This window comes from Heliconius melpomene, chromosome 13 (assembly GCF_056956725.1).
Source record: "Heliconius melpomene rosina isolate 202511_hmr_F chromosome 13, ASM5695672v1, whole genome shotgun sequence".
In the NCBI taxonomy this organism is placed as follows: domain Eukaryota; kingdom Metazoa; phylum Arthropoda; class Insecta; order Lepidoptera; family Nymphalidae; genus Heliconius; species Heliconius melpomene.
Genome location: NC_140401.1, coordinates 2,971,926 through 2,996,166, shown reverse-complemented (window position 1 = coordinate 2,996,166; position 24,241 = coordinate 2,971,926). Strand labels below are relative to the sequence as shown.

Genomic DNA, 24,241 nt, shown 5'->3' with positions numbered 1-24,241 from the left:
GAATGAGAACAAGATGACAATAAATGTCTACTGACAAACTGAAATGTGAGAATTTTATATCACAAAATATAGTAAATATAATATAATAATTGCTTTGAAAAATTTAATAGCCCTCAGCACTATTAGTTGACATGTATAAAAAAGTTTAAAAATATAAAAGCTCTAACGTGTGCATGGAAATGCTTTCACATCCAATTTGTTTGAAAAAAGGATTAAGTAAACCATTTTAGTGTTGTTCGTGTAGCCGCCTTCATGAAAGCTTCACAAATATGGGATAGCAGAATTTTACTCGTTATAAAATGGATTTTATGTGAGAATAATTCGATTCGATATATTAACTGCCATATGTATAAATAATGTTATTTAAATTTAAAAATATATATTTAAAAATATTATTTTTTTTTGTCTTCTCGCTCTGGTACCGAAGCAAAACGCGGCGTAGAGTACCACGCGAAAGGAGTGTCTTAACACTAGGTTCCCTCTGTCTAACCTGCTACATGCAAGATACAAGATGAAGTTTAAAAAAATAAACCAATTCCAACAAATTTTCTTTATTTCCAATCTTGATGTCTCTTTTATAAAGAACCTTCTTACTTATCTATTGAGTTTAGCTCATTCTTAACGGTATTTTTAATCAAATTACAGATACTATCGAATAACTCTCCATTCACAACTCTGTTGACAGGGTTAAGCTGCCCGGCTTTACCTTCGTCAGTTATAAAGGGTCTTGTGTAAACCTATCTGGTACAAAAGAAACATGTATTAGTCCTATCCTTATATGAAGAAAGTAATATATTATGATTTATATTTAAATAAATCCAATTTTGTATGAAATTTAATAAATAGAATTGGGAATAATGTGGAGAGAGTTTAATAAGTTCTTTGTTATAAATTTTGATAAGCAAATGTCAGAAGAAATATATTAGGGCGAAATTATATGTATAGATATAATATAATGTTTTTTTTGTTATTTAGATAATAGCATGGCTGCGTCCAGCAGTTGCAAGACGCGGGGTCCTCGCTACTCTGGTCACAGCCGCTATGGCCTGGTGCGACGGCTACGACAAACCTCTTCTTGTACCGCTTAATGGGTGGTGAGTTAATTTTTTTATTTTTTAAACTTGTTAATTTAAATTTGAAAATAATTTTATTGAAGAGGTTCATATGTATGTATGTATGATATGCATGTATCTATGATATATAAATTACATTTATTTCATTTTAATACCATTCTATAGTAGGATTCTAAATATGAATTATTTTGAAGTAACTCAAGAATAGTAAACATACACAGAAGTAACGCGTGAAATTTATTAAAACCTAGAGCTTATTCTAAAAAATACTTAGTGTATAAATTTTATAAGAAAATATATTGCCGTTTTAAGTTAAAAACAACAAGCACACTATATAATGAAAGAAATAATATTTTAAAGTTAAATATGAAACAGTTGTAAAAAAAATGAATATTTCACCCGTATAATACCAGATTCACAATGAAAGCACATTGTACCAACCTCTGGTACAACATCAATCAAAACAAAATGAGAAAGTTCTTTTGATTTATTATACAGTCACATTTTAACAAAACATAGTCGAGTTCGCTCCAATATTTGAAACCATTGTTGATGAATCTATTGAAGTCATGCATAATATAGGTATTTTAGTTCATTAATCATAAGTTAATACACGAAAGTTATTAAATTAAGCTTAACAGTTCAAATTATCTAAGGGAATTTGTTCAATGGTTCAATGTAGTTTAATTTCCGTTCAAGTTCAAGGTTGCGACTTCAAATACCACTCGAAGACTTACCCCGAATGTGATGTCTAAATTTATGGATAGAGGACTTTTCTTTGATATATTATTTCTTTACTATCTATCTTAGTACGATAATGCTAAAGGACAGGAGTTTTTGGTTTAAATTGAAAAAATAATATTGTTTTAGATGGTCCATTTGTCAAAGTAATTAATAGGTTATCGCTTTCGATATATCCTACTGTATGTACTGAATGTGAAATACATAACAAGTATTTATTTCCACCCGACACGGGGACGAAGCCGCATGTAAAAGCTATTCATAGAAAAGAAAAGAATATATATAAATAAATAGTATGCAAATCTACATAATATAACTTTATATATTTTAAAAGTTTTACTGCAATAATAACATGAAAAATGCAAGAAAACACAGTACACAAAGATTACACAACTCTTAGTTTAAACGGAAAGTAGGTTGGGTTTGCGATGAAAAAGTTTAATATTTATACAGCACGACAACAAAAAAGGTTATTAAAAATGCAATCTTGTCAAGTGTATTTAAAAGCATTTATTAAAAAAGTATTTAAAATATAATTACTGCTTAAATAATGTTGAACGAGGGTGGCGAGGCGCAGAGGCAAAAGCATGTATTTGTAACGCGATGGTTGTGGGTTCGATTCACACTCGCGAGAATAAAGTATCTATTATTTATTAATAAAGTATTTATTTAAATTTAAAGTTGATCGATGATTATTCTCTCTATTAATGTTATATAGTTACTTTAATAATTCATAATATTTTCTTTATATAATTAAAATACTGGGTTTTAGAAGTGTATAATAAACTTCTAATTCTAATATACACAATCCAATTTAATTCTGGAAAACTTATTTACTGATACACTAATTGGCGCAGCATGTGTTGAAATCAGAACTTACCTTAAACTTTTCGCTTCCAATATTAATCTATTTATTTTGACTTAGCTTTCAAACTAAAAACTTGGGCGATATTTGTTTTTCAAAAATTGAAAGTAAATCCTAACTTAAAATCAATATTAATAGGACAAAGATATATTCTCTGTGATCAACTTTGTAATGAGAATCTCTACAAGACATACGAGTACTTCTTGTGTTTCTTCAATGCGTCTTATTAAGCTATTTGTATACACTTGACACATAAAAAAAAAACAATTAACTTGAATCTAAATATTCTCAATTCTGAACCAAACAAACCATGTTTTAGCGGCAAAAAAAATTGAAAAGCCAATTTATTCTACCTCATTTTTGACCAAAAGAATAAAAAGAAAAACCTTTCACACAATCCAACTTTCCCGTAAACCATTGTGTATTTTCTATCAAAAAGATAAATATATATTTTAGTTTATAGTTATTGTGGTAGCTTTCGCCGCCAGAAACGAACCGCACCTGTTACCCACATCCTTTGTTCATAAATACTTAGGCGATAACTTGCCCTACTTCTTAATAGAAATTACTTTAACACGCTTAAATATATACAATATACAATAATTATTACTAACAAATAAGGTTTTAATTTAAAACTATAAAATCGTTTTACCTACTGGTGGAACATATGTATGACAGTTATTTTAAAATATTCAAGTCTATTCTATTTTTTTATAGGGTAAGTAAAAAGCAACTATAAATAAAAGCTATTCTGATCACCACTGATAAATATTTTGAACTACGAAGGGGAAAAAATAAAAATAGAATGGGATTATAGAATTCAATGAAAACTTCAAGCGAAAATTGCTTTAAACAAAATTGATTTCGTGGTTTAAGAACTCTCCCAGAGTTTTGATGAAAATAACTTTCGGTCGAATCGACTCGAAATGATGGTACTAGTAATATAATATATTTTTTATTTGCCGCTACGGAACCTATCATAGGCAAGTCCGACTCGTTCTTCACCAGTTTTTTATTAAATATCGTATATTTATTTTTATATAACCATTAACAATGGTTAACCAACTCCCAATTGTGACTAAATTCAGCAAAATATAAAATTCCATCGAATATTTCATATTGTTTTTTTCCATTGCATATAGTGGTATCGTACGAAAATACACTATAGAGTTTGGTTAGTGAAGTTTGTTTGGCTACGGTCAATATATGTATTCAAAGGTACATCGTTTTGTTATTATAGATAGCTATATTATAGCATAGATATTTTTTCTTTTTTTATTTAAATATATTTTTGCTAAGTATAAGAAACAAGTTACTCAAATGAGAAACAATAATAAAGGAATACACTAAGCAATACACGCGTTTTTCCGCCACATCTTTTTAGACAGAGATATGAAAAGAGAGACAGAGATTTCCCCGTGTAGTCATCGAATTTATAACCATCTCATGTTGTCCACTGTTGCGCTGTTCCATAGCTTCAATGGAAGTTCACATCACTTCTATATAAATTGCATACTTAGCGTGCCTGTCACCAATACCACCAACAGGTGTGATCTAGCCACCAATTAATTAAAGGTTTGTCGAAAAGAGTAGTACTGTAATCGGATCGCTAATTGTTTTGTTTATCGTATCTCATTAACTTTCTGACCCCATCGACTGTACAGGGGGACCATTTGGGAAATTGTTCGTGCCATTTAAGCGTTCATTACGGCGTATGTGGACTGTTATGGGAATTGCCGTTTTCCACGTTCTGTATACGATGATATATATTTTTCTGTATTTTTTTTAAGCATCACCCTGTATTTTGCATACATCAGGGTAAACAGAGGAAAACCTAATATAAAAACACTTCATTTCCCATTTTTGAGACAAATTCAACGCCGCACTTTTCCTCGACAGCAGAGCGAAGAAATGAGAAAATGATTGATCATGTGAGATTTTATTTCCTATGTGAGTGGGAATCGAACCCAGAACCTGTCGCGTTTACAGCCTCACTTTGTGTCCCTGCACCACTACTGGCCTCAATAAACATGATATTTATTTTTCATGTTACGTAAATAACAAAGGTTGTTCATTTTAATTAAGCTAAATGTTTATTTGGAGAATACTGTTTGGTAGATTATTATTGATTTTAGTATTACACATTTCATTCAATAACATGTATTTGTTTATATGTTATAAGCATTTATATTTTGATATCGGTTAACTTTTTTACCTATACACAATATATATTAAAAAGAACCTAATCAGCTTCACGGTGTATCCCGCACACAGCAGAGTAGGCTGAGGGAACCTAGCGTTAAGACACTCCGTTTCAGAATTCGGCATAAAGTCGGGAAGTATGCGTGTTGAGTGAAGGAACTCTGAAGGTTAAGTGGAGGAATTTAAGTATTTTCATTTCCTCAAACGGGGATCGAACCCGCGTTAAGCCGCGTCGCGTTAAACAGTCATAGATTGTACTCCTGCGCTACGATTGACTCTTAAAACTCTCTTAAAAATATAAGTTTCTTAAGACAAATGAAATAGAATGCTTATACGAATGTATTGTTTATTTATTAGGTTACATCCACCAATCGCTTCAACGGTCCGTGTTGTGTCCGTGGGAGGATCAACCCCTGGGGCGGGTGTTCGACTCCTTCAGCTCGCACCATCTGGACAACATCTTGTACTGGCGCCGTCCGCTGGTGACCCTCAGTTGTGGCATGTCATGTCTAATTCAAAAGTACACACGTTTAAAGGTAAGCGATTTTACAGTGATTCGTCTTATTTTTTTTGTATTTTCGCGTACATCGAGATGAAAAGACAGCTGACACAATGTCATTGTTCTTTATATTCTAACCTTTACCGATAATATGTATTGGCTGCGACAAGAAAAATATTTGAATATAAAAATAAATTATAGTTTTTTTTTTCATATATCTATATCATATTTGTACATAATATATCCCAGATATACTTTTTTGTGTAATTTTAAAAACAGCAGCATTTTGGAAAGCACGTTAAAATTGAAAATGATAGATTGTTTTCACTTCTATCTTCTTAATAACAGTAAGCTACAATATTTATAAAGGTTGGCTTGCTCTTTTCACCTACACTTAATTAACGGACGAAAAACCTTCGTAGGCATTACGTGGTTCGCTCTCTTTAATTAAGTTCTTTTTCATATTATGAATTTTGAAACTTTTGAGATATATTTAGTGTGTAAGATTATATTTAACCGACTTCAAAAATGAGCAGATATGTTATCTATGTTCATCCATCGATTTCTTCTTTTTCTTGTACCGATTTCAAAATATATTATTTTTATTGGAAAGAGCCGACTTTTATCGTGTCTTCTTCAAATTGTATAGGCATCACCCATCTGACTCATTTTTTAATGAATATATCCATAAAATATATATGGATAGTGACTTTGTCAAAATATTTCAAACAATAACATAGGACACGTAACTTCAAAATTTGGTATTTTTTCCAGTATTTTTTTGTATTTTAATGGGGAACGGATTGTTTAAACACTAGGTTCCCTCTGCCTATCCTGCTGTGTGCGGGATACAGCGTGAAGCTGGTTAACATTGATTAGTTAATTAATGTGTATAAATGAATATATACATATGTCCTTGCAATTATTAACCCGGAAATGTCTTAAATTCAAAACTCGAATAAATAGAATAAGTATCGCTACATGATCTTTTCAAAGCGATTGTATTTCTATGACTAAGCATTAGGTACCTTCTTCCTTTGATGAGCACTTAAAAGGTTTCGAGTGACAATTGTAGAGCTTAAGAAAGCTCTTTTCACTTGCCAAGTGTCTATGTATTTTTAGTACAGAAATTCAATTTAAAAGATTAATGAAACTGATTGGAAATACAATATCAAAAGGGTTCATAATTAATTACTACAAGTCTAAAATTAAACAATTTTGGTCGATATTTTTTATTGTAGAGTCCAATCAATTGATAAGTATGGAAATCGTGTTTTTTTGTTGGGAAATAACCCTAATAACAATATCTTTTTAGCTTAACTGTTATTCCGAATATAAAAATGTAGTAAGGAAGTCGAAAACAAGGAAAATTTTCTAGATATTTTGTTCTCCACGTTTTGCCCAAATAAAAACATTAATTATAGAGTGGCGGAACTCAACGCCGTAAGAGGGGTAGTGGCTAAATATTTCTTAATAAGTATATATAATATAGAACATCACTAGCAGCTTTCTGTCTACCTAGCATAATACGAACCGAAATGTGTGAAAATGAATATAATACATTAAATTTTGTATATATTAAGAGCGAGGAAAATAAACAAACATTCCAAATTTACCCATATAGACTCGCTCCCTCTCAACAAGCGACGGTATTAACATTTGTTCCTTCATCTCACGCACCCTTAATTAACAAGAGAAATCCCTTTTTGCCATTACTTCGCTACTTTGTATTGAGCAGAACTTTGTCCCATTTTTATTCTTTTATATTGATTTATTTATGTGTTTTATAGAATTCTTCTTTTGCCTTTTATTTCATTTATTTTTATTTAAATTAATTCTCTATTTGTACTTTTTGTATTTTTTTAATAGTCCTCGTCATTTAAGGACATATGATAGCACCTAGATATTTATTTTGTCGTTCCCCTGGTCTCGCATAAAATGAGACTTTTATTTCATTACTCAAAACATACTACGCCAAGCCTAGTATATGCATAATTTTAAAAAACCTAAAATCCATATTTTATTTTATACATACGTATGCCCAACCAGAAGAATCCACATAATTTAAAAGAGTTATTTTTCTTTTTTATTTGTAATCACAAAAACGTTATGCTTAATAACTATCGATTTTTTTCTATTTGTATAGTATAAATAGATTTTTTTATATACATGATATTTTAATCTATATCTAAACTTGTATGTTTAGCATGTTAAATATAGAGTATAGAATTTTTTATAAAAGGTAGAAATAAAAAGAAATAATAAGAATGATCGTTAAAAGGAATGACAACAATTTTTCTTCATAAGCCACCATTGAATTTTCTTTTACATCGTTTTATATAACAAATATAATATATTTTATCAAACCATACAATTTAGAATATAATAATAAACGACGTAAATCGCTTAAGGGCCAACCAGTAATAGAAACAGAAGCAAACATCAAAGTAAAATTTAAATACCGATTCGCCCTAAAGCGACTCTTGGATTCTTTATTCACGATATAACCGCGGCTTACTTATTATAATGTTTAATACAATTATTATAATTTTGTAATAAATATAATAGTTGGGAATTTTTATTATATAAGATGGTCGTTGGCTCAAACAATGCTTTTTGTATTCGTGGAAAGTAACGAATCTAATGACTATTGACATTTAGATATATTTTTAAATTTATTATATGTATTTTTATGAAACCAGCTAATACTGTAAGCCATAAATATCCCCACTCTTCTCAAGTAAGGATATAAAAAGACATTGCGAAATACAAATTCCACCTAACAGCATATGTGTCCACACCGAACCAAACTAAAGCTATTAAAATTGAAGTGAACAAGCAATTATCGGCAAATAAAATGAAAATAAACATTACTGAAAACACTTAAATCTACCAAACATCTGGTAGAAAATTGCAAATCATTTTCTAACCTAACTATGCATTTATATAGGCTATAGGTTCACGCTGTATCCCTCATGTAGCAGCGTAGGTAGAGGAAGCATAGTATTAAGACACTCCGCTACCCACTCTCCGCCAAATTCTGGAAGCACTGCGTGTTGAGTGGCGGAACTCAACGCTGCGGTTTGACTTCGACACCAGAGCGAAGAAATGAAAATATTAAATATTAATTTTTCCCGTTTGGGAATCGACCAGTCGCGCTTGTGCCTCTACGCCACGACTGGCCTACATATACCTACATATGAATCAGCAATTTATTATGCAAATAATAATAGAAATTATTCGGAATCAACGATCGATATAAATTACAAATACCATTAGCAGCCATGATTACTGAACAATAGAATCGTTAAACTATACACGAGTATATACTACAACATGAGTTAGATATTACTGAAAGTATACAAAGATAATAGATAACTTAATATACCAGTATATATTTGTACTAATTTCTCCTTTATTGTTGTAAATTAAAACTATGGAGGCGCAGTGGAACAGTGTCTGGCGTGAAGTTGTAGATTCAATTCCTTAAAATAATTTAAACAATCAAATTCAAATCTTATGTGAATGTACCCTACCGTACCCTACTATATGCATAGTAAATGTATCGGAAAATATAATACATAATAATTTTATTGCTTTACTTTACTCTACATTTAGATATTTTTTAAGTAATTTTCAATCAAATCTATTAAAATAGGATCGATCTCAAAACTATCGAATGTAGTCTAATGATGAAGGCGTCAGATTTAGATAATATACCAGTTTATATAAGTACCGTTGGTCCCAAATAATAACAACGAACTGTTTGCGAGCGAGTGTACAATATTAAATTTAATTGAACAGTGCGAAACTCCTTTGATATTGCTCTAGTGTTTCCTTCACCAGCTGTGAATTGTTGTCTGGGATATAAAATATCGTCTTCTTACGTTATAGAGAAGCTGAGAGCAGTTTTTGTTAGAAATTTTATTAAATCGTCCATTTTCTAAAGTCTATTGTATGTTTCTCAACAAAGGTAATAATATTTTTTGATTTTGTTATATATATTTTTTATATATTTAATAATTGTCACTAATCTTTAAATATGAAATTATAATATGCTCTAAAGTACTTTTTACTTATCTAGAATATTAATGAAAATCATTAATTCGTCCTACTATATGTTTTTTAATATAAAATTTCAATATATTAATACTTGTAGCATGTACTTCAGCGTTGTACGTTTTGTTTTTTATAAAAAGAGGCAGCACTTAGCAGATTACGCGATTCACAGAACTTTGAGTGGATAAACACTCTCGAGTGCTCTTATAAATATATTCTTAGTAAAATATGTAACATATAGGTTTTTTTTTCCTATAAGAACTTTGTCAGAGTCAAACGAGGCCGTCGTGGCGTAGGGGCACAAGGGAGTAACTGTAACGCGGTCGTTGTGGGTTTAATCCCCACTCGGGGAAATGAATTGTTATTTATTAATATATTCATTTCTTTCCGGCGTTGAATTCCGCCATTCAATACACAATGCCTTGAAATATTTGGCGGAAAGTAGGGAACAGCTTACCACTAAGTTCCCTCTGCCTACACTGCTATACGCGGGATAGCTTCTGTTTTTTTTTATATAAAAACTTTATGTCCTATAAAAAATTGTGATAATAAAACGAAAAGTAAATCACAAGTAGTTTCTAACTGGTTCGGTCAGAAAATAAAAGATTGGAGAACCCAGTTGGTTTCATGAGAAACTAGTTTCAAATAGTTTTGCTATTGTGGTATACATATATTATATATTTTATCTCATCATAAAAGCTAACTTCATAATATTTTCTTGAATTTAATTATTAATTTACACTTTTGTCAGTAACATTTTTTTTTAATCAATATTAAAACACGTATACTACGTGGAAATTAAAGAACTATTCTCTTAAACTATGTTAATAAATACTTATATGCATACTTATTAATAGAACTGTAGTCTCAAAGAAAATTATTATAACATTACGACTAAAGATATCTATCTATACACACGAGGATTATTTGTGGCATGAAAAAGAAACGTTTCCTAAGAAATATAATGAGTGTTCGAGACTGAATTGAGTGGTGTATTATAGACTTCTTTATTCCTATAACTTATTATTCATCCAAATTTATACAATAAATGAAGTATAGTAGGTATAAAATAATTAGACAGGGTATTTAATTATTTATTTTTAATGATATAAAGTACTAATATAGCATTTTTTCAACATAATAAGATACTTTTACTTCCCTGGGAACCTTCCCGAGGTTCCCCAACTTTTGTGGCGTGTTCAGTAATGAACTCAACGCCGCGATATGTCTTGTTTCCAAACGCCATTTTGATAATCGTTATTTTGTAAATTTTCTTTAATAAAAGCGTTATTTTCTTCTACTTGTAACGTTATCTATATATATAAAATCGAAAGGTCACTCACTCATCACGAAATCTCAGAAACTACATGTGCTAGGAATCTTAAATTTTGCATAGGAGTTATTTATAGGACGTAGGTGCTCGCTAAGACGGGAATTTGCAATATTCGGCTTCTAAGGGGTTGTTTTTGTGGTTGAAATTTTGTATGAAACTTCGTTACTACAAATGCTAGGAGTCTCAAATTTTGAATGGACGTCACTTATAGACCGTAGGTACTCATGGACAGATAATAACGTAGTTCACGCAGGCGAAGCCGCGAGCGGGCCGCTAGTAATTAATATTTCTTGGCTCCCTTCAACTACTCTACGCAAACACTATTTGACCTTTTAAGATCTAATTTTGTATTAAGTAACCTTTGAAAAGAATATAAATATACGTTCAATAAAAATATTAATGTCAGCTATATCTGAACCATATAATTTGACCCTCTAACGAATAAATCGAGAAGAAAATCGACATCTCAATTTAGATTTGCATTATACCAACCAATGTTGAGAGTAAATAATAATAATAATATAATTTATTCATAAACAAAATTACAAAAAAACAATTTATAACGATAATAACCGCATTAGTTACAAACTGTGTGGCAGTTATTAACGCCCGCCTCACAAGCATCCATTCATAAATTAGTATGATCAAAATGAGTTCAATTAGAAAACAAAAAACTTTAAAATATAACAAATGATAAAAATAAAAATAAAAGTAAAAATATCTCACCATTTAATGGGAATACGGTGTCCGACGTCTTTAAGTATACCCCCGAAGGAATTGCCTAAATATTCCTTCCTATATTTAATAGGTGGAATATGCGTCTTTTATTTGTATAAAAGACGCATATTCCAGGAAGTTATCTTCCTGAGATCGCGTGGAGGTGTCGAGCTGAAATTAATATTAAATATTCAAGTCTATGGTCCTCTTAAGCACAGAAAATTAAAGATCTAAGTCAACGAAATCAAAAGTTACGAGCGCTTAAGGATCGATTTTGTTGCATTTTATATGAAATTCGTGTATTCAAAACCTACATAGTACTTCTCGGGGATTTACAATGATAAAAAATTGGTACGAACTGAGAACTTACAATAAAAATAAAGAAAAATGCCCGAAAAGTCAAAATGTATACGTATTACATAAAAAACGGAGAGCCCTTATAAAATGCAGGCAATTTGTTAAGAATTTAATAAGTGTACAATATTCATATATAATATACTGGCAATAACATCGACAGAGCAAATCTCGAAGTCAATAATTGCTATATTCCTAATAATTATACCCTTCAATCCTTATTAGACGCTATGTTACGTTTAATCCACCGATTAGTTTAATATGTGGTTTCATATTACGTAATTGTAGCTCGAACAGATTTCCCAGTGCTTAGCTATATTGGAAATATATTGATTTGCTCCTTCTATTATTAAGGGATGAGATTAGATATTATTATGATATAGATAGTTAAGTAGTTTTTTCTATATTATTTATTCATATTCTTTATTTTGTATAGGTAGAAAGAAAGTTATCTAATCTAATGATAGATAATTTTTTTCTCTACTTTCTACTTATAATTGTTACCGATTTCCACTCGGAAAAATAAATTACTTTCATATCGTTTCACGGAGTGTCCTAACACCAGTTTCCCTCTGCCTATGCTGTTACATACGTATTTTTAAAAAACATTCTTCATATTAAAGCATTAAAACAAAAAATGCTTTCGATAATATAATATCTTGTATAACTTGAACAATTATTTTCCCTAACAATGATCTTAACCTATCCCAGTTCATCATCAAAAGCCATAACCCCAAGTTGTTTCCAGGTCACTCCGGCCGGATACTGTGTATGTGCGTCACGCGCGAATCCCAGTATCTCCTCACCGGGTCAGAGGATACGAGTGTCGTTGTATGGGATTTACACACTTTGGCTGTTAAGACGAAAATTTTGTGAGTATCAGTTTTAATATAGAATTTCTGCTTTTAGGTTCGAGTGAAAGTGAAAACATTTCTTTACAGTACATTTTTATATTATAGTTTGTTGATAACAATGTTTTTAGCTGTACTTTAAAATGGGGCTATGTCTATAAAATATCGACATATAATGTTTCTTATAATAATCAAATCTTTCAGGAAATTATATTATATATAGGAATTATAATCTCGCTTAACTGGTTTAACTAAATTCTGTAAAACTATATTTTTATGACGATTCCAAAGAAAAAAAATTAGAAAAAAATATAAGAAAAAACAAAAACATTTCATGCTCTTTATACGAGTACTATAATAAATATGAATGGATATCTCCAGTAAAACTAGAACGTGCCCTGGTAATAACTTACCCTCGTACGTACGCAGCAGCTCTTATTGTAACATAATACATCATTAGTGCCCACAATTTAATAGGTTGGCATGTTTACTTGGGAACTTTGCTTTGAAATTCCGTATATACTTAGTTTCCTCACTTAAATACTTAGTAAATACATTGGCGGTATCAGTTGTAGACAAGTTATATAATTAATTAGAATAAGCTTTGTATTTTGGAAAGTTTAGAGCTAATTCTAAACACAATGCAAACTAGTGTTTCCATGTGGAAATTTAATAATGTTGTGCTATATAATATTGGATTTAGTAAGGCCACAGATGTGCGACTGGAAGCGCGGCAGGCTATAGGTTCGATTGCCACTCGAGAATATGAAATATTAAATCGAGGCTGTCGTGACGCAAGGGCCTTGCGTATTGTGTGGCGGAAATCAACGCCGCGCCTCTTTTTGCACAGTTACCAGAACAAAGAAATGAAAATATTTGAATCAGTTTCCAGCTGTATCCCGCGAATAGGAATTTAAGCAGAAGGTACCTAGTATTAAGATACTCCGTTCCCCACTTGCGCTGAAGCTTTCCGAGGTATTGCGTGTTGAGTAGCGGAACTTAACGCCGAGATTTTGGCTAGGTGCCAGAGCGAAGAAGTAAAAACATTGATAAATAATAATTATTTCTCTCTATTGAGCACCGAACCCACAACCTGTTGCGTTTACAGTCGCACGCCTGTACACTTGCGCCACAACTGGCCTTACTCACTATAATTATTATAAAAAAAACGTAATTTAAAAGTTACAAAGCTCAAAAAACCTTGATATCAAAACTAAGAGCCGCTTTTGTAACTAGCAAGTAAAAGTTCGTTAGCTTCTGTTCTACTACGGTGCTTTGTTGGGACGAATAATTTTTATGCTCGGAATTTTTATTAGTACTAACTTTTAGCAGTACAATTGTGTTTTTTTAAATACGAAATGTGATTATTGTTGATAACTAAAATTATGGAGTTAGTATACTATAATTAAATATAGTATTTTATTTATTACTTTTCAAGTTGCTTTCTATGTCTTATGTTTTTAAAAATGCTTATATAAGAACATTCTCTTTTTTTAACTTCATGCTGTATCCAGAATATAAGGTAGGCAGAGGGACCCTAATGTTAAGACATTCCGTTCCTAACTTCTCGCCGAATTATGGAGGCATTACGTGTTGTACTAGTGGCGGAATTCAACACCGCGTATTGCGTCGACATCAAAGTGAAGAAATGAAAATATTAAATATTCCACACATTAGAGCACCAGCGCCACGACTGGCCTAAACATTTTTTTTACATATTTATTAATTACATATCATATAAAACTGCTATAATTAATAATTTCTAAAAATATATATCACAATAAAATCATTTTACGTATTTCTTTTCTCAAGAGAGCACATAGCCCCCGTTCTGTGCGTCGCAGCAATTGTCAACCGCTCACTCGTCATCAGCGGAGGGGAGGACTCGGCCGTTATTGTCACATCACTTATTAATGGAGCCTTGGTAAGCATTTAGATATTTGTAAAAAAAAAATAGAAAAAAATAGTTTTTAGAAACTTTTAAAAAATTTTACATAGCGGAATTTGAACCCGCACCTCTTGAAAATCGTGCAAAAATAATAAGAACGTGTGATGACACGTTCCTATTATTTTTATACATTTTCTAATAAGTATATATTTTTTCTTACATGTGGAATAAAATATTAAAAATGATAAAAATAAATAAGTTATATTTCCACAAAAAAAATACAATAACTTATGTAAATATTTAAAATAAGACATCAATATAGTAATTACTAGCAGATTTAAGCATTATAGAAAACAGAAACATAATTATTATGAATGGAAAGCGTCCTTTACCTTTTCCAGGAATAATAAGCACTTTGATAAAGAAAATTATTTCAGAGTTATAATTTTTGTATTAACCATATATTGAATACAAATACATTAACATATTAAATAGATTATATTTTGTAACAAAAATAATTTTAGAAACATTTTCAATCTTTAATTTTAAATAATAAGATAATAAGACGATTCCACTGCCACCACTCTATTACAATATTCTCTCCAAAGGTAACCAAACTCGACCACCACCGAGGCCCAGTAACATCAATCAAAGTGATATTAGATGGTGACATCTTGGTCACCTGTTCCCAAGATGGTACGATCTGTACGTGGAACGTGGACAATTTTACGTTACTCAACACTGTCTCCGCCGGAGTGCCGGTCCACGCGATGGAAGTTACTGAGGACAATGTGTTTTTAGTCACCCTGCAAGGAGAAAACGAATTACACATCCGCACTTTTATAACTGGGACTTATTTGCATGTATTGAAGAGGCATAAAGCTAAGGTAAGAAAAAAAAATCTATTGTACACAATAGTGTAATAAATATATTAAAATATAAAAAATAAAAAATTACGTGAGAAGGCAAAGCGCAACAATAATTTCTATCACTCAGCACGCAATGCCTTCTAAATTCAATAGAAACTGGACAGAAGTGTTATATATATATATATATATATATATATATATATTAATTTTACTTAAAATAAAAATATTAATTAAAAAAATATACTTTAATCTATTCTCCATTCTATTAAATAACTAAATATTTTAATTTTTATATTACTAACACTGTTCTTTTTTTTTTCAAATTTATTCCCACTCGAGAAAGTGAAGTGTTAAGACACTACGCTACCATAGGAAATGTCTTAAATTAATATAAATATGATGAATAACAGCTATATTTAACATACTGACGGAACCATTGCATCTTGCATTCTGAACTTACCTGTGTCAATGCGGTCTGTTATATAACTTTTGAAAAGAAGTATGAAAACCTGTAAGTTTTTCTAAATGGTTGAGCGCTGCATTGCGGATTAGCGGAAAAATTTACGTCGTTTAAGTAGCCAGATGTCGCAATATTTTTTAAATAGAATCTAAAATATTAATTTGTCCATATACTAAAAGATTATAGCTATACATAATACCTATATTCTAAGCGATAAAAAACATATTTTCTACCTAATGGCAATATTTAAACTTCTAAAGTAAAGAAAGGAATATAAGCTTTAATCGAAGACATTTAAATTTTAACTCCTTCACCCTCTGAATTAAATAGAATAAAATATGCAAATGTACCTGTAAAATTTAACGAAATCTCAGGAGAAATCCCTAAGAAGTTATTTCCTCCTAATTCGTATTTCTTTATTACTTGAAATAAGTAATCCAATTACGTTACAATTTCCTTAATAGTCCCCATTTTCTCGATTGTAGATTTGATAGCTTGGAAATGTGGACCCAATTCCTTTAAGATGTCCTTTTGACATGACTACAAAAGGTTTTGTTGATATGATACATTGGATGGGTTAAGAAATATAATATTACGAAACTTACAATAATTCTATCATTAGTTGTAATAAAAACATTATTATAAAAAAATCTCAACTCGACTGCGTAAAAGAAAAAAACAAACCGTATATAATTAGGGAACCCTGTAAAATTAAAAAAGGTATTTTTTAAATTCACTCTTTTTTGTAAGGACTATCTATTCGTTTCGTTATAAGGATTTTCCTTAATATTACAACGCCAAGAAATTTACACCCCTTATTGTTTTTAGTGAAAACCACCGAGTGTACAATCACTTACGATACCATAGCGAGGTTACTAACATAACTAAACCAAAGTAAAACAAACACACCGTAAATCTATCTTCGAATTAAAGTCTTAATAAGATCCATCTAGAACGTTCTTAACAAGGTAAATTCATTATAATGAGCAAAGGTTACCCAGAACCCTCGACCCTCTTCGTGCTGTAATTGAGGATCACTAAATTGTTTTAGCTCTTACTTACACTTTTGTAGAGAAATAAATTACAGACAATTTCTAGTAAGTGCCCTTAGACCATTCTCTCTTATTAGATTTAGACATGATTAGCTTTTGTCCGACAGTCCGCAATTGATTTTGATGTGGAAAGGTTGTAGATTGAAATCTAACGAGGCGATGGATCCTTTTTTCTGTGCCCAGCCATGTAGAGTATACAGTGTATTGTTTAGTGGCAGTCGATTAATTGTATTGTTTTAGTATTGTACGGAGTGTTTTAACACTAGGTTTCCTTTGTACTTCTGTAAGGCAGAAGGAGCCTAGTGTTAAGACACTCCGTTCCCCACTTTCTGCCTAATTCTGGAGGCCTATCGCGACAACAGAACAAAGAAATTAAATTATTAAAAAAATCATTTGCTCGAATAGGAATAAAATTAACAACCTAATAATGAAAAAATAATGTCTCTCTAAACAATTAAAGATCGAGTGCCATATCACTACTGCTAAATGCGGTAAATGCGTGAAGGAAAGGAAGGAAAATATAAAAAATGTAATGGACCCGTTACTCTTATTCAGTCACGAATGTATTTTATATCTGCTTAACAAACTTTGGAATGCTTGAACATTGGAACTCGTTAAATTTGGTTCTGTAATTTGATACATATCTGAATTCGCGAGTTATTGTTGTTTTTGAAACTTTGCTAACATCATCTGAGCATTAAATAACTTCTTTGAGTAAGTTAAAATTTTTATATTATGAATGTCAGAATTGTTTATCTCCATTACTATGTCATTATATATGAAAATCATTATTGAGACCGTCTTGGCGTAGTGGCATAAAGTATGACTGTAAACACGGCTGACTGTGGGCTCGATTACCTTTTAAGGAAATTAAATATTTACTTAAATTTATATTTCCATTTCTTGGCTCTGGCGTCGAGGCAAAGAGAAGCAAAATTTAAGGACCGAATTGTTTTAATGCTAGGCTTCCTTCCTACCTTGCGGGATATGCGGGATATAGCGTGAAAAAAGATAATTATTTAGTGCCTTTTCTTCCTTAGGTAAAATGTTTCTGCGTGGGACACGACTCGTCCAGAGCGGCGGTTGGTTGTGCTGACCAGCGCATCTACATATACAGTCTGCACACTGCTCAATTGTTACGTACTCTGGCGGCCGCGCACGATCTGGCGGCTTTGGCTATTGCCGACAAGGATCATTTTCTTTTAGCTGCCGGTAAAAAAAAACCTCTAACTTAGTTTATTTTTTAGATTTATAATTGTTTATCCATTATTATTTAACTAGCGACCCTCTTGCGGCTTCGCCCGCTTTAACTACTGGGTTATTCATATAATGTATGTTTACAAAGCGCTTAAGATAATGTGAAAATTAATTAAACCCTAATGCAGCCCGCATTTTCGTAGTGTCAATAAGGATTTTCCAATTGTTTTACACAGCAAGGATTTTTTAGTAGGTACCGTTATTTTAAATCTGTGCTACTAATCTTTTCAAGTACTAATGTACCATTGATTTTAAAAAGAGCAACTGTTGAGTTTCTTGCCGGCTCTTCTCAGCAGAACTGCCTTCCGAACCGGTGGTAGCTTTTTGTTCATATGTTCATTCGACGATTCAAAAGTGCTTATAAAAATTTTATTTGAATAAAGAATATTTTGAATATGAATTTGAATTTGACTTATTAAAACATATTTAAATGACTATTTTAGATAGTTAAATGACTATTTTTAAACGGAAGATATTATAAACAAAAGCCTACCTACTAATAACTACTACAAAAAATATGAAACCAAATATATCGCGCTGAAATAATACATTCAACTCCAATTATCCAATACGTGCAAACGCATCTAAATCTTCGTTACTATAGAGGCAGGCGGGTTTTTTTTCGAGCTTGTAGTTAATGCTGAAGAGGGTATTCTGTCCCTGATGAAAAGCAAGCAATACGTGGCTGCCTGTGAGGAAAATTAAATAGAATGCATTGGCCGGGAATCGAACCCGGGCCCGCGTGGCAGGCGAGCATTCTACCACTGAATCACCGATGACTGCTCATGACGCGCTTGTATAAGCAAAACGTCGCGGGGCGCGTTTCGCAGCAAGGATGTTTTGATATTGTAACAACTTCTAAAGTACTTATTAAAATAAAAAAACAGTAAAAGACAGTTTTGATCTACATTAAATGGCCAACGTAACTAATATACTTATTTATATGCTGAGAGTAAGGGATAAGTAAAACTTGAGTCGGCACAGCTGAAGTGTCGGCGGTGAACGGCAGGATGTGTCAACAATTAAATGCGTTTTTCTCTAATACTATTCGCAATTTCGAAATAGTGTAAAAAGCAAATTTTATCTTCGTTTAACGTAGAAATTTAATAAAGTATTTTAAAGGATAAGGATTAATACCATTATGGAAAAATATCCCTCACAATAAAAAATATATTGAAATTACTATTTTTAGACAGAAATATGATCACTACACGTTATTCTTAAAAGATAAAAATATGCTGTCGCGGACTTTTTTGTAGATCTTATTAAGAGGAATAATACTCCAGTACATTATTTTCATGTAGTACTTACCATTAAAGCAGCGCATGCGCGAAAAGGCCTCAACGGGTAGGACTTTATACATATTTATCGTATTTATGTTAATTTACATAAGAATGTACAAAAAATAAACTATATATAAACCTTCTACGAAAAATACTCGACCTAATGGTGAAGACCGCATCAAAATCCGTTGGGTGGTTTAGAAGAAGAAGAGTTAGAAAGTTCAGACAGACACGAAAAGCGACTTTGTTTTATAAGATATAAGATTAGAAAAATATTTTTCTCTGGCAACATTTTTTATACCATGATTTTGCTTTATTAAAACAAGTAACGTTCTAAAACACAGTTATTTTTTACATTTTTTGACTCATAACAGTGTTATATTTTTTAAGGTGGCAATAGAGTAACAATATATTCATTCCACACTGAGGACAACCTTACCAATTTCCGCCCAACTAAGCAACTGAAGCGGCGTCAGACGAAATCAACAACAAACGTCACTTTATTACAGGTTAGTTTGATATACATATTATTGTCATATTTTAATAATTATTTTTTTTATAAAAAAAAAGAAACACTTTCCGTAACCAAATTGCGTTCACATGAAGAAATTATCCAAGTGTTAAAACGCTCCGTTCCCGATTTTTAGCTGAATTCTGGACGCATTACGATTTGAACCAGAGGAGGAAACCAGAACCACCAGAACGGAGGAATGAAAATATAAACAAAAAATAATTAATTTCACCTAGTGGGAATTGAACCCGCAACCGTCGCGTATACAGTCACACACTTGTGCCTCTGCGCTACGACGACCTCAACAACTTACATAACATGTTCTTAGGAAAAGCTTATTTAATTACAAATTCAATGCTGAAAATAAACCAAATTAACAAGTTATTGTATCCACCAGGCAGAACAAAGCGAACTAATACCGATCAGTTGTTTAGAAGTGTCTAGGGATGGGCAACTCGCCGCTAGCGGGTGCGCCCGTGGCTTAGTCCGAGTTTGGCAACTTTCCACACACCGATTGCAAACTACCCTCAGTGGTCATATGGGGCACATCACTTGTGTCACTTTCAGCCCCAATAATCTGCTAGTGCTCAGTGGATCTGAGGATAGGACTGTTGTTGTATGGCAATTGGCTGATAATTCTCCATCATTGACTTATAAGGTAAGGAAAAACTATATATTTATTTGTATTTAATCTTAATTTTTGTCCGTAAATTCGTATTTAATATATTTTATCATTTTATTTACATTTATGTGGTTATTAGAAATTTAATGTAAGTGAATTCGAAAAAGATTTTTTATAGCATACATCATATAATCCTAATACAAAAGGAATTCCCTGTCTAATTTCATTAAGATGGGTTTAGAAATTTAGGCGGGACAAAGTACTTTCTTTTAATCTATTTTACCCTAATAATAAGTAATTGATGCTCCCTTTTATAGAGCACAATAATTATAAATGCAAGTAAATGTTAAGCATTTTTATGGAATAAAAATATTTTGACTTTTTTGACTTTTATATAATTGCTTGCTAATTAAAAAATATTAAAATAAACCAGGGTCATCAGTCTGCTCTTCAAACCCTCCTGATGATGTCGGACGGTCGCCGCGCGATGTCGGGGGATAGAGCTCGCAACGTCCACGTGTGGCTCGTGGACTCCGGCATTGTGCTGCATTCGGTTAACGCTCCCAGCACTAGTGTTGATGTCACACTTAATATGAAGTATGCGGTAAGTTATATTTAAGCATTTTATAATGTTCTAAGTTATTATAAGTATAAAGCAGCCTTTAAATATTGAATGGCTGAATTACTCAAAATTCAGTGTGTTCACACATTACAATTATAGTAAACCCTGACAGAAAAAAACTTATTCGTTTGTTTGCTTTTATTGTGATTTCTTATAAATAACTATATTTTTCAGTTACAATACTTTTATTTTGAAGTTATTCATGGTTATAAATAAAATATAGAAATAGTAACGAAGAGGTATGCAGTTAAAGCCGTAGAGTTTAACTTATTAATATATTTTTGATCGATAACAAAATTAATAATCATAGACAAAATTACTGTAGGTTACTAAGGTTACTGAAATAATTATTAAAAAATATATTTTATTAAATGAATACGTCATATTTTTACAGTAAATTCTTATCTTTCCAAATAATGATTTCATTTTGCTGAAGTTACAACAAAATTATAAAGCGATAAGGAAAATTAACATTCTGTGCAGCCATTTTCACACAATTTAATTTGAAATTTTCAAAGTTATACGTTTACGGGCTTGTGGTTTACTAATCTACTTATCCAAGGAATTTTACTCCCTTTCTATGTAGAGAACAAAAATGTATATTGATATATGAAAATAACCAAAAATTTACTAACGTTTTGGTCAAAATACAAAGTAAAGCACGATTATTATTATCAGCTTCATGCTGTATTCCGCAAAAAGTAGGGTAGGAAGAGGGCACCTAGTGGTAAGACACTCTATTCCCCGTTTTCCGCCGAATTCTAGAAGCATTACGCGTTGAATGGCGGAACTCAACACCGCGCCTTGCCTCGAAAGCATATCGAAGAAAAGAAAATATAAATTTGCAATAAATATTTAAAAAAATTGTAAAGCAATTTCATGCTAAGAAAATTGCTTTTACCTGAACTAATGTACACATCGCGTTTATGTCGTTATGACATATTGCACGCAAACTAATCTCAAAGTTTCCGAGGTTGATACATCTAGCTGCTTAATAGCAGTCATCCACAACTTGTATTTAATATACGTGTTTAATTAAAGATATAATAAATGTCTTAATAAAATAAGTTCACATTACTTGGCCAAGATTTTAGTACCTAAGCTTTCTTATTGATAATATATAGTAGATAAATAGTTAACATTTTCTAATTATCGCCAAATTAATCCTGGACAACAAAAAGGATTTTTCCATCTATCATCGAAATCAATAGACGTCAAACAAGACGTTTATTAGAGACTCACCTCTACTTTCCAGTCCTTCAGATTAAAAAAGACAATGTCAACGATAGATTGCTTTTAAGAGAAATTGAGTAAATTCCAATTTCACCGTACTGTCGCTTTTCTTTAGTGTTCTGTAATCAGCCATTATAGTATTTTTGAACAAGTTTGAACAGTTTTCGCTTCCATCCTGCTTGTCGCAGTCAAAAACTTTTTCCATTAAGCAAATTTGAAACACGCTGTCTCATGGTGTAAACTTAAATGAAACTCCGTCACGATTCTCTCAGATTAATGGGGGGATCTTGTCGATTATCCTTTTGTCATTACGGTCTTTAATCTTTCATGGGAGATTAGATAGTAGTGGACTGAAAAGGTAAGGATGTTTCCAGTTTTGTTTTTAGCATAGTAAAGTTAAGACATAATGCTGAAAAAAAATCAATTATTAATATTATGCTATCGTTATACGTATTATATTAATATAGGTATGTGAAAAAAGAAACACAATTAATAATAGGCTGGTAGAGAGCTTTTTAACGTTAAGCTCGCTTTTTGCGTCTGTATATTTTTAATGAGCGCAAGAACAGATTAAAAAAATATATTAATAAGATAAAAGATATTTTATATTAATTTAATATAATACATACATCTTTTAAATAATAATTATAAACGAATGTCCTTCAATACACAATTCCAATTCCCAGGTACTATCTGATGGTGACAACTCGGTCCGTATTTGGGCGTTGGCGGAAGGGGACAGTGGGGATGAGAAACGTTCCATATCTCATGCGGAACGGGTCACGTGCTTTGCGCTGACGGCGGACTCCCAGCACGTTGTTACCGGTTCGATGGATATGTCACTGAAAGTATGGCAGCTGCACGGTGGGAAGTTGTCTCAGGTAATTTTTTTATCTAATATCTTATTATGGGAAAAATAATATTTAAATAGTTAATAGCTAAGATTTTCTGTAAAATATCTTCATATATTATAATTAATATTTTGCTTTCCTATATTATGGCTAGCTTAAGTTTTTAGTATTGATTCATACGATCATACAGCATAAGTCCTATTGGAAAATGCTTAAAAGTATTATTATTTAAGTTTCAGCAAAAATTTAATTCTCATTTCAATTCACTTAGTTTTTAATATATTCGTCCATATTTTATGTTCCACTTAAACAGAGTATCTATCTAATACTATTTACTTCACGACGTCGTAAAATATTAGCGCTGTCCGTATGGCTTTAGTGGTAGTAAACATATACCTTTGCCTTATTGAAATAGATTGTGTTTTGTTTGTTTAATAATATTGCTATGCTATTGTAGTTTATTCCAATTATTTGATAATAATTATTTTAGTTTAATAAAAAACTGAATTAATATTAAAATGTATATATCTTTATTTCGGTAAAAAAATATATTTTTATTAAATATTTAATTTAAAAAAAGAATAAAACTATATATGTATGTAACTAAACCAGGTTAGTGGGTACTTACTTTTAAGTTGACTTGGACGCCAATCTAGAATTTTTCGGAGGTTTTTAAAGTTTTTGCCTTAAAGGAAATAAAAAAAATACCTTGCCTTTATCAAATTTTCCATCTATTGGAGAGCAACACTGCTGTGGACAATGGAAGAAATAAAAAATAAATAATCTCACGATAGGAAACCGAAGCCATCGCGTATATATCCATTAAAAGTTTCTAACTACTTCATGAGCTAGCTATTCTAATGCTATATTTTTATTGTGTAAGAAAGACCAAAAACTCG

The 24,241-nt window shown here is 31.4% G+C and overlaps 1 protein-coding gene across 1 annotated transcript in view; it reads left to right on the top strand.

Moving 5' to 3' along the window:
• Positions 1 to 24,241, top strand: part of LOC146532475 (protein qui-1) — a 91,108-nt gene that overhangs the window by 59,382 nt on the left and 7,485 nt on the right. The window contains exons 14-23 of the mRNA XM_085195961.1: positions 976 to 1,094; positions 5,239 to 5,417; positions 12,592 to 12,715; positions 14,507 to 14,618; positions 15,191 to 15,469; positions 18,004 to 18,175; positions 19,894 to 20,012; positions 20,412 to 20,672; positions 21,070 to 21,240; positions 23,178 to 23,372. Of these exons, the coding sequence (XP_085052087.1) occupies positions 976 to 1,094; positions 5,239 to 5,417; positions 12,592 to 12,715; positions 14,507 to 14,618; positions 15,191 to 15,469; positions 18,004 to 18,175; positions 19,894 to 20,012; positions 20,412 to 20,672; positions 21,070 to 21,240; positions 23,178 to 23,372 (1,731 nt within the window). The remainder of the gene's footprint in view (positions 1 to 975; positions 1,095 to 5,238; positions 5,418 to 12,591; positions 12,716 to 14,506; positions 14,619 to 15,190; positions 15,470 to 18,003; positions 18,176 to 19,893; positions 20,013 to 20,411; positions 20,673 to 21,069; positions 21,241 to 23,177; positions 23,373 to 24,241) is intronic.